The sequence below is a fragment of the Bufo gargarizans genome, chromosome 4 (assembly GCF_014858855.1).
Source record: "Bufo gargarizans isolate SCDJY-AF-19 chromosome 4, ASM1485885v1, whole genome shotgun sequence".
In the NCBI taxonomy this organism is placed as follows: Eukaryota; Metazoa; Chordata; class Amphibia; order Anura; family Bufonidae; genus Bufo; species Bufo gargarizans.
In genome coordinates this window covers 363,056,601-363,071,138 of record NC_058083.1, presented here as the reverse complement: position 1 = coordinate 363,071,138, position 14,538 = coordinate 363,056,601, and the positions used below count along the sequence as shown (strand labels likewise).

Sequence of the window (14,538 nt, the reverse complement as noted above, 5' to 3'; positions counted from 1 at the left end):
ACATTAAGGATTTTAGATGGCTGTTCCCTAAACAACTTGCCATTCATGGATGGTCAGTAAAGTTTACCAGGAATACCATAAGATTAACAATATACCACCATGTAATCTCTACTGTAATTTAAGGGCTAGTCTTTGCTTCTATTGATTGGGTGCAGATCTGTCTTTCGGCATGAACAACTTTTCAACTACAATATCTCACGTTGGCAAAAAAAAAAAAACACTCCAGATCAACTTTTCAAAATAAAATCTGCCATCAGTCAACTTATTCCATAAACTGCGATAGAATACTTTTACAATGCCATTTTTATAGTACCTTTATGGTATTTACGCGCTGACATTTCAGAGTGGTGGTCTCAAGTGTGCCTGTCACTCTCCCATATCCTATATATAATTTGTTTCAGCAGCTAATATGCTTTTTATTTTTCTAAGCATTGTAGCATTGTTTTCCTTATATGTATTGAGAAATATATTATAATTTGATTTTTTACAGCAGTGATTAGTGTTCAAGACAGCGAAGACATTGACAATGCTCATTCTGAACTTCTTGATACCGAAAATGACCATGAAACTCAGCTGCAGATCGTGGAGGAAAATGTTCTAATTGTTGAGGAAATTACTGCTGCCACCGGAACGGTGGAAGTTCAGGTGATATAATAATTTGTTGAATAATGTTTCTAAACTTATCATGAATGTGGGAGCAGAATTTTGTGAAGTTAAGAATTTATTATGACAGAACTGATGTTTTCTGCATGTCAAACATCTGTGTGCACCTTAAACCTTATGAAAAGCTTTTTAGCTATAAGATGCTAGTTTTTATTTTCAATTGATTTTGGTATATCAGAAATGAAAGTGAACACACTTTTATAACTGTTACACATTAAGTTGCTAATTAGATTTTTTATTTTGGTAGAATTTGAATGACGAAGTGGATATTGAAGTCCCTGAACCAGAAGTAACATATCAGCCTGCAGCTTCAGTAAATCTTGAGGAGAATAAGGTTGATGATGACTACTGTAACTATCCTGAATCTGCTAATGATGATAAAGATTCTGTGGATGCTACAACAGATGTCGAAGACGAACATTCTGTAGTTCCGAATAATTTTTCATTGGTTCTTGAAAGAGATCCTGGGGATGAGGACTATGCAGAGGTGAAACCATTGAAAGCAGATCAACCTAGTGGTGAAACTTTAAAAAAACCATTAGAGGATTCATGCGAGCCTAATGATGAAAATATTAATTTAGGAGATGCTGTTAGTAATGCTGAAAGTTGTCAAAGTAACTTGATTCTTGGTTGCACTGAGGAAGGGGCTAAGATTACGGAAACACTCCCTTATATGCCTGAGCCAGTCAAGGTTGCCCTTGCAGAAAACGTGCTTGATGTTCTCAAAAAAACCAGAAGTAAGGATTTTGTAGCAGAAGTTAGCGATTCACATTATGAAAATGAATCTGTAAAGAAACTCAGAAATGTGCACACAGTCACTAGGTCGCCTGTAAGGAAAGTGAACAAAACAAACCATGAAGATCTTACCGCTGATACTCTCATAAGGATAATAACACCACCTGAAAAATCGGATGAGCAGAAACTTGATTCAGATAAACTGCAGACCTCTCCAAGTGAAAACAAGACTACATTAATAAAACCTCCAACTCCTCGCAGAAGTGTAAGGAAAACTACAAAGGTACCAGACACCAATAATGATTCTGAACTTCCAATTCCCACAACTCCTAAAAGAGGTGGTAGAAAAGCCAAAGATAATCCAGAAAACTTTGGTATAGCTTTAGCAACCTTACAAGAGGAACAGCAACCTATTATCACAAGAATTTCCAGAAGGACAAAAAGTTTGGCTTCTGATAAGTCCACAGAAAATGCAGCAGTCACAAAAGAAACTGTAACAAAACTGCCATTTTCTCCTGCCAGAACGCGTAGAGGAAAAGCTGCTGCGATGGATGATCAAAGAAACACGGGAGACATTGTGGATCAACAGATACCTACAACTCCTACCAGAATTACTAGATCATCTAAAGTGGCGCAAGAGAATGAAAATGAACAAAGCATTGAGAATGTTGACATTCAACCACTTGTTACTACACCTACAAGAGGTCGAAGAGGAAAACGTGCTGTGAATGAGTTGGTCAAACAGTTTGAGCTTGGTGCCCTTCATACAAGTAACAAAACTGACGCCAGCCCACCTGTTTCTCCTAAAAAGGTGTCTTTAAGATGGTCTAAAATCAGATCACAAAATCAAATAGATCAAAAAGGTACTGATGAAGATAATGTAACAACACAAGAGGTTGTTGCAGGCACTCCTGCAAAAAAGTCTGTCCGTGAAGTAGATGTAGAGGATTCCCCTCAAGTTGCAGAGGAGCAGAAGAGAACAACCCGTTTAACCAGAACTAGATCTAACATGGTTTCAAAGCCTGAAACCACTTCTGTTGAATTTGTATTCTCTACCCCTACACCAAGACGTAGAAAGAATGTGAAAGGTTTGATTCTTTAAACATATTAATATTTTGCAACATAATATTTGTTTATGGGTATTTTAGGCTGAAAAATGAGAAAATATGATCTGAAATCACAGTAAAATTTATGTGAAGATTTTAGGTGTTTTCTCACTCTTTGATCATGTTTGTCCTCTCATCCCAGTAATCTTTTAAAGGAGTTGTGCAAGAATGGCTGGGTTTTTGGGAAGTGCGGTGTAATCGAGGCTTAAAAGACGGCATTTCCTATTTCCTTTACTGCAGATGATGACCAGCCAATGGCAGGCAGTGTAGTTTTTAATATATTTCCACAAACACCTCTGGGGTACACTATATTTTATATTTTGCACTATTTCCAAAAGAAGCCCCAGTTACAAGGTAACAAGCCCCCCCCTGTGGGGCTTTGTACAAGACAGAGCTGTTCCTGCACAGATCTGCTCTGCCCCCGAGACACCCGCTTCCTCTATTCATGTGATTTGATTCTCCATTTAGTGTCTATGGAGCTGACAGAAATATAATTTTTTTTATTTCTAATTGTTGTTTTTTTTTAATTACATTTGGTAACAACTTGTATGATTACCATTACAGCTATTATTGGCCCAGGAAACCTCTCCATCCCCCCACCCAAATTGATTCAGACAAGCTTTTCATTCAGAACTCTAGAAAAGCTTGGATCGCTGTAAAATGAAAAATACTTTTTCACCCCTGTATGTGTATATGTATATGTGTGTATGTATGTATATTTGTGTCTGTGTATGTACCGTATTTTTCGCCCTATAAGACGCACCGGCCCATAAGACGCACCTAGGTTTTTGGGGAGGAAAATAAGAAAAAAAATGTTTAACCAAAAGGTTTGCTTTTGGTGGGTTTGGAACTAATGGTGGTCTGTGGATGATGGACACTGTTATGGGTGAATCTGTGGATGACGGACACTGTTATGGGGGGGATCTGTGGATGACGGACACTGATGGAGGGGGGGGATCTGTGGATGACGGACACTGTTATGGGGGGGATCTGTGGATGACGGACACTGTTATGGGGGGGATCTGTGGACGACGGACACTGTTATGGGGGGGATCTGTGGACGACGGACACTGTTATGGGGGGGATCTGTGGATGACGGACACTGTTATGGGGGGGATCTGTGGATGACGGACACTGTTATGGGGGGGGATCTGTGGATGACGGACACTGTTATGAGGGGGGGGGGATCTGTGGATGACTGACACTGTTATATGTGCCATCCACAGACCCCCCCCCCCCCCCCCCCCCCCAGCCCAAAACAGTGCCATCCACAGACCCACCCCTTAAAGGAAACCTGTCACCATGATTTTGCGCATAGAGCAGGGGACATGGGCTGATAGATGGCCGCTAGCACATCTGCAGTACCCAGGTCCCATAGCTCTCTGCGCTTTTATTGTGTTAAAAAAAAACTTTTGATTGATATGCAAATTACCGATATGAGTCCTGTAGCCAGAGATGAGTCAAGCGGAAAGGAGCCCAGCACCATCCCGCGTCCTCCGAATCTCCTCCTTGCTGGCTGACGTCAGAGCTGGAGCGCCGAAATCTCGCGATGCGCGAGCTAGCGCATGCGTAGTTTGTTCCCTGTGCTGGCATCAGGTCTTATAAAGCGAAAAATATGGTAATACAATTGTAGCATTTTTGGGTCGGCCAATTGGCGATTGCGATATGACGATTTATTGCGATTGCTTTGGCGATATATTGTGCAGGCCTAATATACATACACATCTACAGTACTCCTACAGTAATCTCCTCAACATTGCGGCTAAGGATGAGTTAAGCGACATCCGAAGTCGATTTGCATAAAACTTTGTTCTAATACTGTAGGGAGCAGGATCTCCGTACAGTATTAGAATGTATTGGCTCTGATGAGCCGAAGTTATTACTTTGCAAATTCTCGCGAGACATGGCATAACAACTTCAGAAATTGGGAACAAAGTATTAAAAATAAGACCAGCACTCAAATATGGAATCAGATGAGATGTCTATTTATTGGAGATTATACTCCCTAAAATGGCAGTGTATAAAATGAATAAAATGGCAAATATCATTACATATACACAATAGCAGCAAATAAATGACATAGCAGCAATGGATACAGCATATGAGACCGCAATCAATTGATAAACATCAGAAGGTCCAAATAAGAAAAACTGCAATTCATATATTAGTGGATATCACCCTTTCTAATCATTATATTCAGCTTCAATAGGGTAATCAGTCCCGTATGCTGCTCCTAACCAGGGTTAACAAAGCACAAGCAGATAATCGCAGGAACTCACACCATCGTACTGTGTCTGTCTATCGAGGTGGAGTCCCACCTATTAACGCAACTGTATCAATTTTACCTAAGCCCAGCCGGTGTCCCTCCTATCCTTACACAGACTTGGAATGTTTGCGATGAACCAGACGCCAACTGAATGTCCGCTCACGTGACTTGTTTGAGCTTCGTATGATCAGAGCTTTTGGGCGAAGGTTCCTCCAGTGATTGCCGATCTCTAACACGGCCATTGAGCTTTAAAATCCAGGGAAACTACTGTCCCCAGGCAAGGTATAAACCATACGCTTTTTTTTTTTTTTTTTTTTTTTTTTTTTTTTTTTTAAACCCCTTCCTCAGTGGTAACCTTGAAATGTTTCCCCACATCCTTTTTATATTGGATTATGGCAAATGCTAAAATCCGAACCGGAATCATCATCCCAAAGAGATATAGAAGACCTGGGTCATGTCCTCAACATTATGTGGAACAAAAATATATACAGTACAGACCAAATGTTTGGGGACACCTTCTCATTCAAAGTTTTCTTTATTTTCATGACTATGAAAATTGTAGATTCCCACTGACTGCATCAAAACTATGAATTAACACATGTGGAATTATATACATAACAAAAAAGTGTGAAACAACTGAAAATGTCATATTCTATGTTCTTCAAAGTAGTCACCTTTTTGCTTTGATTACTGCTTTGCACACTCTTGGCATTCTCTTGATGAGCTTTAAGAGGTAGTCACCTGAAATGGTCTTCCAACAGTCTTGAAGGAGTTCCCAGAGATGCTTAGCACTTGTTGGCCCTTTTGCCTTCACTCTGTGGTCCAGCTCACCCCAAACCATCCCGATTGGATTCAGATCCGGTGACACTGGAGGCCAGGTCATCTGGCGCAGCACCCCATCACTCTCCTTCATGGTCAAATAGCCCTTACACAGCCTGGAGGTGTGTTTGGGGTCATTGTCCTGTTGAAAAATAAATGATGGTCCAACTAAACGCAAACCGGATGGAATAGCATGCCGCTGCAAGATGCTGTGGTAGCCATGCTGGTTCAGTATGCCTTCAATTTTGAATAAATCCCCAACAGTGTCACCAGCAAAGCACAATCACACCTCCTCCTCCATGCTTCACGGTGGGAACCAGGCATGTAGAGTCCATCCGTTCACCTTTTCTGCGTCGCACAAAGACACGGTGGTTGGAGCCAAAGATCTCAAATTTGGACTCATCAGACCAAAGCACAGATTTCCAATGGTCTAATGTGCATTCCTTGTGTTCTTTAGCCCAAACAAGTCTCTTCTGCTTGTTGCCTGTCCTTAGCAGTGGTTTCCTAGCAGATATTCTACCATGGCCTGATTCACACAGTCTCCTCTTAAAAGTTGTTCTAGAGATGTGTCTGCTGCTAGAACTCTGTGTGGCATTGACCTGGTCTCTAATCTGGGCTGCTGTTAACCTGCGATTTCTGAGGCTGGTGACTCTGATGAACTTATCCTCCGCAGCAGAGGTGACTCTTGGTCTTCCTTTCCTGGGGCGGTCTGCATGTGAGCCAGTTTCTTTGTAGTGCTTGATGTTTTTTGTGACTGCACTTGGGGACACTTTTAGATTTTTTCCAATTTTTCAAACTGACTGACCTTCATTTCTTAAAGTAATGATGGCCACTCGTTTTTCTTTACTTAGCTGCTTTTTTTTTTTTTTTTTTTTTTTTTTTTTTTTTGCCATAATACAAATTCTAACAGTCTATTCAGTAGGACTATCAGCTGTGTATCCTCCTGACTTCTCCACAACGCAACTAATGGTCCCAACCCCATTTATAAGGCAAGAAATCCCACTTATTAAACCTGACAGGGCACACCTGGGAAGTGAAAACCATTTCAGGTGACTACCTCTTGAAGCTCATCAAGAGAATGCCAAGAGTGTGCAAAGCAAAAGGTGGCTACTTTGAAGAACCTAGAATATGACATATTTTCAGTTGTTTCAAACTTTTTTGTTAGGTATATAATTCCACATGTGTTAATTCATAGTTTTGATGCCTTCAGTGGGAATCTACAATTTTCATAGTCATGAAAATAAAGAAAACTCTTTGAATGAGAAGGTGTGTCCAAACTTTTGGCCTGTACTGTATATATATATGTGTGTGTGTGTGTGTGTGTGTATATATATATATATATATATATATATATATATATATATATGATAACATATATTGTGGAATTATATACATAACAAAAAAGTGTGAAATATATATGTATATATCTCTATCACAATTTTAGTTCCACATAATGTTGAGGACATGAATATTAGCCGTAATATAAGTGAATCATTGCCTTTGCTGGATTGACGGTCGCATATTAAAATTTTATATTGAATGTTATTTGTATTGTATTTAAGCAGCAATAACATATAAAACGCAATTAAAGAGAAAAAAAAACGTGCAGTAAACGCGCAGAAACCACATCATTGGAAAATCCGGGTCTTCTATATCTCTTTGGGATGATGTGATTCCGGTTCGGATTTTAGCATTTGCCATAAGCCAATATAAAAGGATGTGGGGAAACATATTTTAAGGTTACCACTGAGGAAGGGGTTATTCAAAAAATCCTGAAACGCGTATGGTTTATACCGTGCATCGGCATGCTGGGACAGTAGTTTTTTTCCTGTATTTTAAAGGGAGTCTGTCACCAGATTGTGACCTTATAGATCGCTTACATAGCGCTCTAGCATAGCAGTCTATGATTCTAATGGTACCTTTGATGTGTGCTTCTGAAGTTCCCCCAAGGCAAAAACTGACTTTTATTCAAGGGATCGCAAGTGCCCAGGGCGGGGTTCACCTTGTTGGAGCCCAGGCTGTTCTGCCTCTTTTCGCCATATCCCCGCCCCAGCCTCTTCCTCTGCCCGCCCCGCTTTTCCTTTGCATCCTCTTTCTCTGCAGCTGGATCCCGCGCCTGCGCTATCCATTGCTTGACCGGGGCATGCGCACTGCGATGCCCATTGTGGGCACGGCATCGCAGTAGCTACTACGCATGCGCCGGCCAGCGGCGAGGAGGCGGACCAGATACACCCACAATGGGCATCGCAGTGCGCATGCCCCGGCCAAGCAATGGATAGCGCAGGCGCGGGATTCGGCTGCAGAGAAGGAGGACGCAAAGGAAGAGAGGGGCGGGCAGAGGAAGAGGCTGGGGCGGGGATATGGCGAAAAGAGGCAGAACAGCCTGGGCTCCAACAAGGTGAACCCCGCCCTGGGCACTTGCGATCCCTTGAATAAAAGTCAGTTTTTGCCTTAGGGGAACTTCAGAAGCACACATCAAAGGTACCATTAGAATCATAGACTGCTATGCTAGAGCGCTATGTAAGCGGTCTATAAGGTCACAATCTGGTGACAGACTCCCTTTAAAGCTGAACGGCTGTGTTAGAGACCGGTGATCACTGGAGGAACCTTCGCCCAAAAGCTCCGATCATACGAAGCTCAAACAAGTCATGCGAGTGGATATTCAGTTGGCATCTGGTTCATCGCGAACATTCAAAGTCCCTGTAAGGATAAGAGGACACCGGCTGGACTTAGGTAAAATTGATACAGTTGCCTTAATAGGTGGGACGCCACCTCGATAGACAGACACAGTGCGATGGTGAGTTCCTGCGATTATCTGCTTATGCTTTAACCCTGGTTAGGAGCAGCATACGGGACTGATTACCCTATTGAAGCTGAATATAATCATTGGAAAGGGTGATATCCACTAATATATGAATTGCGTTTTTTCATATTTGGACCTTCTGATGTTTATCAATTGATTGCGGTCTCATATGCTGTATCCATTGCTGCTATTAATGTCATTTATTTGCTGCTATTGTGTATATGTAATATTTGCTATTTTATTCATTTTATACACTGCCATTTTAGGGAGAAAAATCTCCAATAAATAGACATCTCATCTGATTCCATATTTGAGTGCCTGGTCTTATTTTTGATACTTTGTTCCCTGTTTTCTGTGACTGGGTGGGTCACAAAGACCAAGAGTAGACAAGAAGTAGTTATGCCTAGTAATAACTTCGGCTCATCGGAGCCAATACATGTACAGAACGCTCACTTTGTAGCTCGCTCAGCTTTCTGGTGCACTCTCAGAAAAGCTGCACATATTATAACTCTCCCTTTATTTCCTGTGTAATAAACCTTTTATTTGTTCCCCATGCAGCCGAGCAAACGGCTCCTCCTGTTTCTCCAGATGAGACACCAGAATCAATGTCATCGGAGTACATGTTTTCTCCACCGTCTTTGAGGGCAAGGTGGTCAACTAGGACAACTGCCTCTGCTAGTGTAACGCTGAAAGGAAAGGTATGCTTTTTTTTTTTTTTTTTTTGTCTGCTGAACATCTTTACCTGTATTTACTTGTTTTTCACACTGGTAAGTTAAAAAGGGGAGCAGTCCCTTTTAAATGGTGTAAAGTAACAAAAGAATCAGTATTCCTCTTTATGTCACCTGCTGCTTCCGGTGTTGTGCTACAGTTTTTCCCACTGCTGTTTGATTTCCTGGCTGCAGCTCTGACATTCCATGCACACAGGTCAAAGCTGCAACCAGTCACTGGCTTCAGCAGTGACTTTCCGTGTTGTATGCGATTGGCTACATGGTGACCTGTATGTTCAGAAGGTCACCACTGAAGTCAGCAAGATGTCAGCAACTAGGAGGACAAGAGTACATAGCTGGAAGCATCAAGAGAATTTTATTCTTATAATTTTTTTTGTAATTTTCCATTTACAAGGGCTTGAGCACATTTTTATGTGCAAATAGGAATACAGTACTCATTCACCAAAGTGTCACGTAACTTTGGCCGAGACTACGTTTGGCTACGTGGAGCCAATACATTTTAATGCTGTACGGAAACAGCATTAACAACAGTTTTTTAACTAATTGACTTCGGATCCGGCAACCCATTTAAGCCTTATTGATTTATAGTATATTTTCCCTTATTTTTAGGGCGTAACAGTTGAACAGTCAAAAGAGACGATACCCATAGTTCCTGAAAAAACTGTAGTCAAGAAACCAAGAGGCAGACCTCCAAAACACAGAGTAAAGAAAGACCAGTAAGTATTTTTGGCAATTGTTTTCCCATTCCCTTTATAATAGGTGGTTTATATCCTCTGTGCAAACGTCTTGCTCTGGGCCATACTCTAGTACAGGTCATATTCTCTGGCTGTTCTGATTTCTCATGAATGCACACAGCTTCATCTCCTATTTCATAGGCTGTTTTGCATAACATAGCATTATACAAATATGTAACTTATTCTCCCCTTTCAACTGCCGCTCACAAACTTCGCCCACATCGTGATGTTAGCTGTTGCTGTTGATACAGGTTTTGAAAAGGAGGGGCTGCAGACTGAGGGACCAGTGAGTAGATTTTCAGGTTCTACTAAATTCTGGATCCAGCAGACTGCATTGCATTATAATACATGGAAGCTGCAGAAGAACAGTAAATAATTATTAATGTACATATAAATTCTTACATACATTGCATATAAGGTGGCCATAATCTTTAAAAGCAAGGTCTAGAAATATGTAGTCACCAGCTCCATGGGTTTGCTGTTTTTTCTTAGTCCTGCTCTATTAGGACACAGTTTTCATCAGCAAGTGCAGCTCACCTGCTTGTTGGTCTCAGCCACATTGAAACTCGCCTCTTCTCTCATAATTGTTGCATAAAATAATGCCAAATCAACCTTGTACGGCGCTGGCTGGTCCTTTAAAGCTGGTGCCCGCTCTGGTCATAGCTGCGGCTAATGTCTGCAACCTGCGGTAATGCTGGTCGCGGACATTTTACACTACAGATCCCATGGTCAATCCTGACTACGGCATCTGAGCCAGCGAAATACTGGAAGCGTGCACTTCTGCCGATGCACCGGCTCCCCCTTGTGGCGATCAGAGGGGCCAGGGCTTGTGTGCACTAGCCCCTGTCTTAGTGAATGACAGGAGGCTGCTGCACATTGTTTCCAATGGAGCCCTTGCCTGTAATAGGGCGCCATAGAAAACTAGTAATTTTCTCAGACTCCAATGCTAATGCATTGGGGTCTGAGAATAGCAATCTAATGATTGCTTGTTATAGTTCTCTATGGGAATTGTAAAAAAGTGTGTAAAAAATCGTTTTAAAAGATTCAAATCACCCCTCTTTCCCCAAAATAAAACAAATTTAAAAATTAAAAATACACATGGGTATCGCCATGTGCGAAAACGCCCATAGCATAAAAATATCTTCGGCAAACTGCAATATGGGAAAAAAAAGCTTCAAAATGGCCGATTCACCGTTTTTGGTTACTTCATTTTCTACAAAATATTTTTTTTTTTTAATAAGTGATCAAAGTCATACACACCCCAGAATGTTATCAATGAAAAGTACAGATCGCCCTGCCCCCACACAGCTCTGTACACAGAATAGCAAAAAAGTTTTATAGGGGTCAAAATATGGCGATGAAAAAATAGAACAGATTTTTTTTCAACTTTATTTTATCAAAACGCAAGAAAAGCTATTCAGTTTTAACGCACATCGACTATAGCAAATAAATTGTAAAACTGGCGGAATTTTTATTATATTTTTTTTCTCAATTTCACCCTATTTGGAATATTTTATTTATTTTTTCCCGTTCCCACTACATCATATGTAAAGTACAACTTGTCCCACAACAAACAAGCCCTCATACGGCTACGTTAATGAGAAAAAAAAGTTATGGCTCTGGGAAGGCAGGGACCTTAAAACGAAAATGCAAAAGCAAAAAAAAACAAGAGTTGAGGGGGTTAAAGGTAGTGTTGTAGTGCAGAGCTGAGAAAATGAGGTCTTATTTTTAAAAGGAGGAAACATTTTTTGCTAAAGGACTAATTTAGTATTTGCTAGGATAGTACCATAACCCAGTTTTAATTTATCCTGACTGGGTTATAATAGTTTTGATCTGCAACCTGCATGGCTATGCTAGCTGTTATTAGGCTAGAGCAAATCGACCTTCAGATCATAGATCCAAAGTCTATTCGTTGACATATTTTGATTTTAATGCTGTATCCGTACAGCATTAAAATGTAAGGGCTCTGTAGAGCAAAAGTTTGTTTCATTGGAGAATTTGGTTAATTCATACTGTATGCATATCTGCGTATTATAAAACAATTTAAAATAGTTATCCAAATTATTCTTTGGTACCGAGGTACCAGCGCGCACTTCAGATTCTTATTTTAAATAGTTTTTCAATACGCCGATACGCATACAATCTAAATGAACTGAAGTCTTGGGTAAAACTAACTTTGGCTTCACGGAGCCCATACATTTTAATGCTGTACGGATACCGCATTAAAATCGAAGTATTTAAAAGAATCGACTTTGGATCTATGATTCAAAGGTCAATTTGCCAAGCCTACCTGTTTATGTAAAGACCTATTGTGCTAGAGCTCTGATTTTAAAATTTTCCACGTTGTAAACATTTGTTAATGTGCGTCTCTGCTGTATGTATGTATGTATGTATTACACGATTTCCCCTGTACATCAAGTTGTTGCTGCTGGATTGTTACAGGCCAGAAGATAAAGCAGCCTGGTCTCCACCCCCTGTAAAGATTCAGCTGCTTTCACCTCCAGAAAGCCCATCTGGTGATTCAGAAAGTACAAAACCCTTGTCTTTAGAAACTAAAGCTGCTGAAAGAAACCAGTCGAGGAAAACAAGGAGAAGGATAGTTGCATCCAAACCAGTCACTCGCAGGAAGATCAGATGATTTTCTTGGAGCATTCTTAATTTTAATGTGTTGTGTAAGAAACACTGTAAAATATTGAAATAAAACTGACTGGGAGAATAATTTATATTAATTATTGTAAATGGTCTTAAAAGCTCAAAACGTAATATTTCATTGGATAACATTATCTTCCCAGACAAAATACTTTTTCTATTTTGTATTGCTTTTTTAAACATGTATCTATAGCTTCTTGATATGTTAAATAAAATTATGAACTATATTTCACTTTTATTATAAAGTGTCATGTTATTTTGTGTGTTTGATAATCTCAGAAATGTAACGTGCTCCTGACTTTGGACACCTTCAAAGGCAATTTTTAGTAGTGTAGTGTGTTCTGAAATACTACCTGTACCACAAGCCACCAGAAAGGCCGCAGGACTAGGGAGGTTAACAAGTGACTCAATAACTGGTGTAGGAAGGAGGTCTTTGGGCTGACTTCTGTCAGCTACAGGCTATATCATAGGGATAGGCTGCATCTCAATAGGGAGGGTGCTGCTGTTTGGGGGGAGAAGATGGCTGGCAGTTTGGAGGAGTATTTAAACTAGGGACTGGGGAGGAGGGTAATTATGTTATAGGAGAGGAAGATGGTACAGATAGAGACCTGGGGCAAGGTAATGGAACTGGGGGAAAGGTTGTAGGCAAAAAAAATTTATACAAAAACTCTTAATTGTATGTACACTAATGCCAGAAGCCTGACTAATAAAACTGGGGACCTGGAATTGGTGATGTTAGAACTATGACATAGTGGGAATAACGGAGACATGACTGGATGATTGAAATGTAAAGGAAGCAATAAATGACAAAAAGATCATTTCAATCGCTAAAACAGGAGGGTAGTGAGAAAGCATTGAAAAACTAAGGAAAAAATAGACTGTGTAAAAGACAAAAGTATCCAAACTAGAGATTCGTTTATTGTCAAAGATTAAGGGCTCTTTCACACGAGCGGATGCTGTGCGGGTAATCCCCTGCGTGAAAGTGTGCCAAGCTGTGCTCTGGACAGCAGAGACACTGAGCATTAACATGACTGATAATGCTCTGTGCCTCTGTGACCTTTTTACTACAAAATCACAGTGAGATAAAGTTGTCGCCGTGATTTTGTAGTTAAAAAAAGGCACGGATCACTATTTTATTTTTTTTATTTTATTTTTCTTTGAAAATCTCAAAAATACAGAGAAAGAAAATAGTCTGCACAGTATACATGCAACAGTTAATAACAGTAGTACCAAAGCATTACATGATCGGTCATACAGTTAAATCCATGAGTACACCATGTATCATCAAGCATAGCATAAGATGTTCATGAGATCAAGTAATATACTTATACAGTATACCTTGCACAAACCACATTTCCCATCCGTTATAGTTTATAAACAAAGGACCATTCCGCCCTACCCAACTAAAGCCCCACCCGAGCGATGGAACGGGTTCGATCTCCAAAATCGGTTACCTTTAGCAATATTTCAAAAGAATAGCCATTGGCGTACTTCTCCTTTCTGTTTAACAGGCCTCTCCACATCCATCCTACGTCATACTAAACACCTTCAGACAGCATATATCCATAACTAAACAAGATGCATGAGGCAAAAAGCACACAAACAGGAACTTTGCTTCCACTTAACACATAGCCCATCTAAGAGAAGTAGCACTGTATCCTAAATTTCTCCCAATTTTCCCATATTTTGTTAAATTTCATTACACATTGTCTTTTAACATATACATTTTTTTCGAAGCGTATTATCTCTGACATCCTATTGAGAAATTCACCCCTAGTCGGAGATTGGGGTCTAAGCCAATATCTGGCTATCAATTTCCTAGCTTGAAATAACCGACTCTGCACTCCCAGACGATGATGGCGATTTTTGATTGCTAATATCCTGTTCCAGGCGGAACAGTGATATTAAATGAGTCTTTTATTAATGCCAGAACCGCTGTCCAGAAGCACCGGAGCTCTGCACAATCCCAGAACATCTGTAACAAGGATGCAGGGCTTATGCCACATCTAGGACAATCCGCATCTTCCCGAACACC

The 14,538-nt window shown here is 40.4% G+C and overlaps 1 protein-coding gene across 2 annotated transcripts in view; it reads left to right on the top strand.

Moving 5' to 3' along the window:
* The window catches only part of AHCTF1 (AT-hook containing transcription factor 1), a 253,355-nt gene extending 240,616 nt beyond the window's left edge, over window positions 1-12,739 (top strand). For both annotated transcript variants that reach the window (XM_044290344.1, XM_044290343.1), the window contains exons 32-36: window positions 491-645; window positions 911-2,486; window positions 8,951-9,090; window positions 9,730-9,836; window positions 12,297-12,739. In XM_044290344.1, the coding sequence (XP_044146279.1) occupies window positions 491-645; window positions 911-2,486; window positions 8,951-9,090; window positions 9,730-9,836; window positions 12,297-12,492 (2,174 nt within the window). In that variant the 3' untranslated portion in view covers window positions 12,493-12,739. The remainder of the gene's footprint in view (window positions 1-490; window positions 646-910; window positions 2,487-8,950; window positions 9,091-9,729; window positions 9,837-12,296) is intronic.
* The last annotated feature ends 1,799 nt before the right edge of the window (window positions 12,740-14,538 follow it).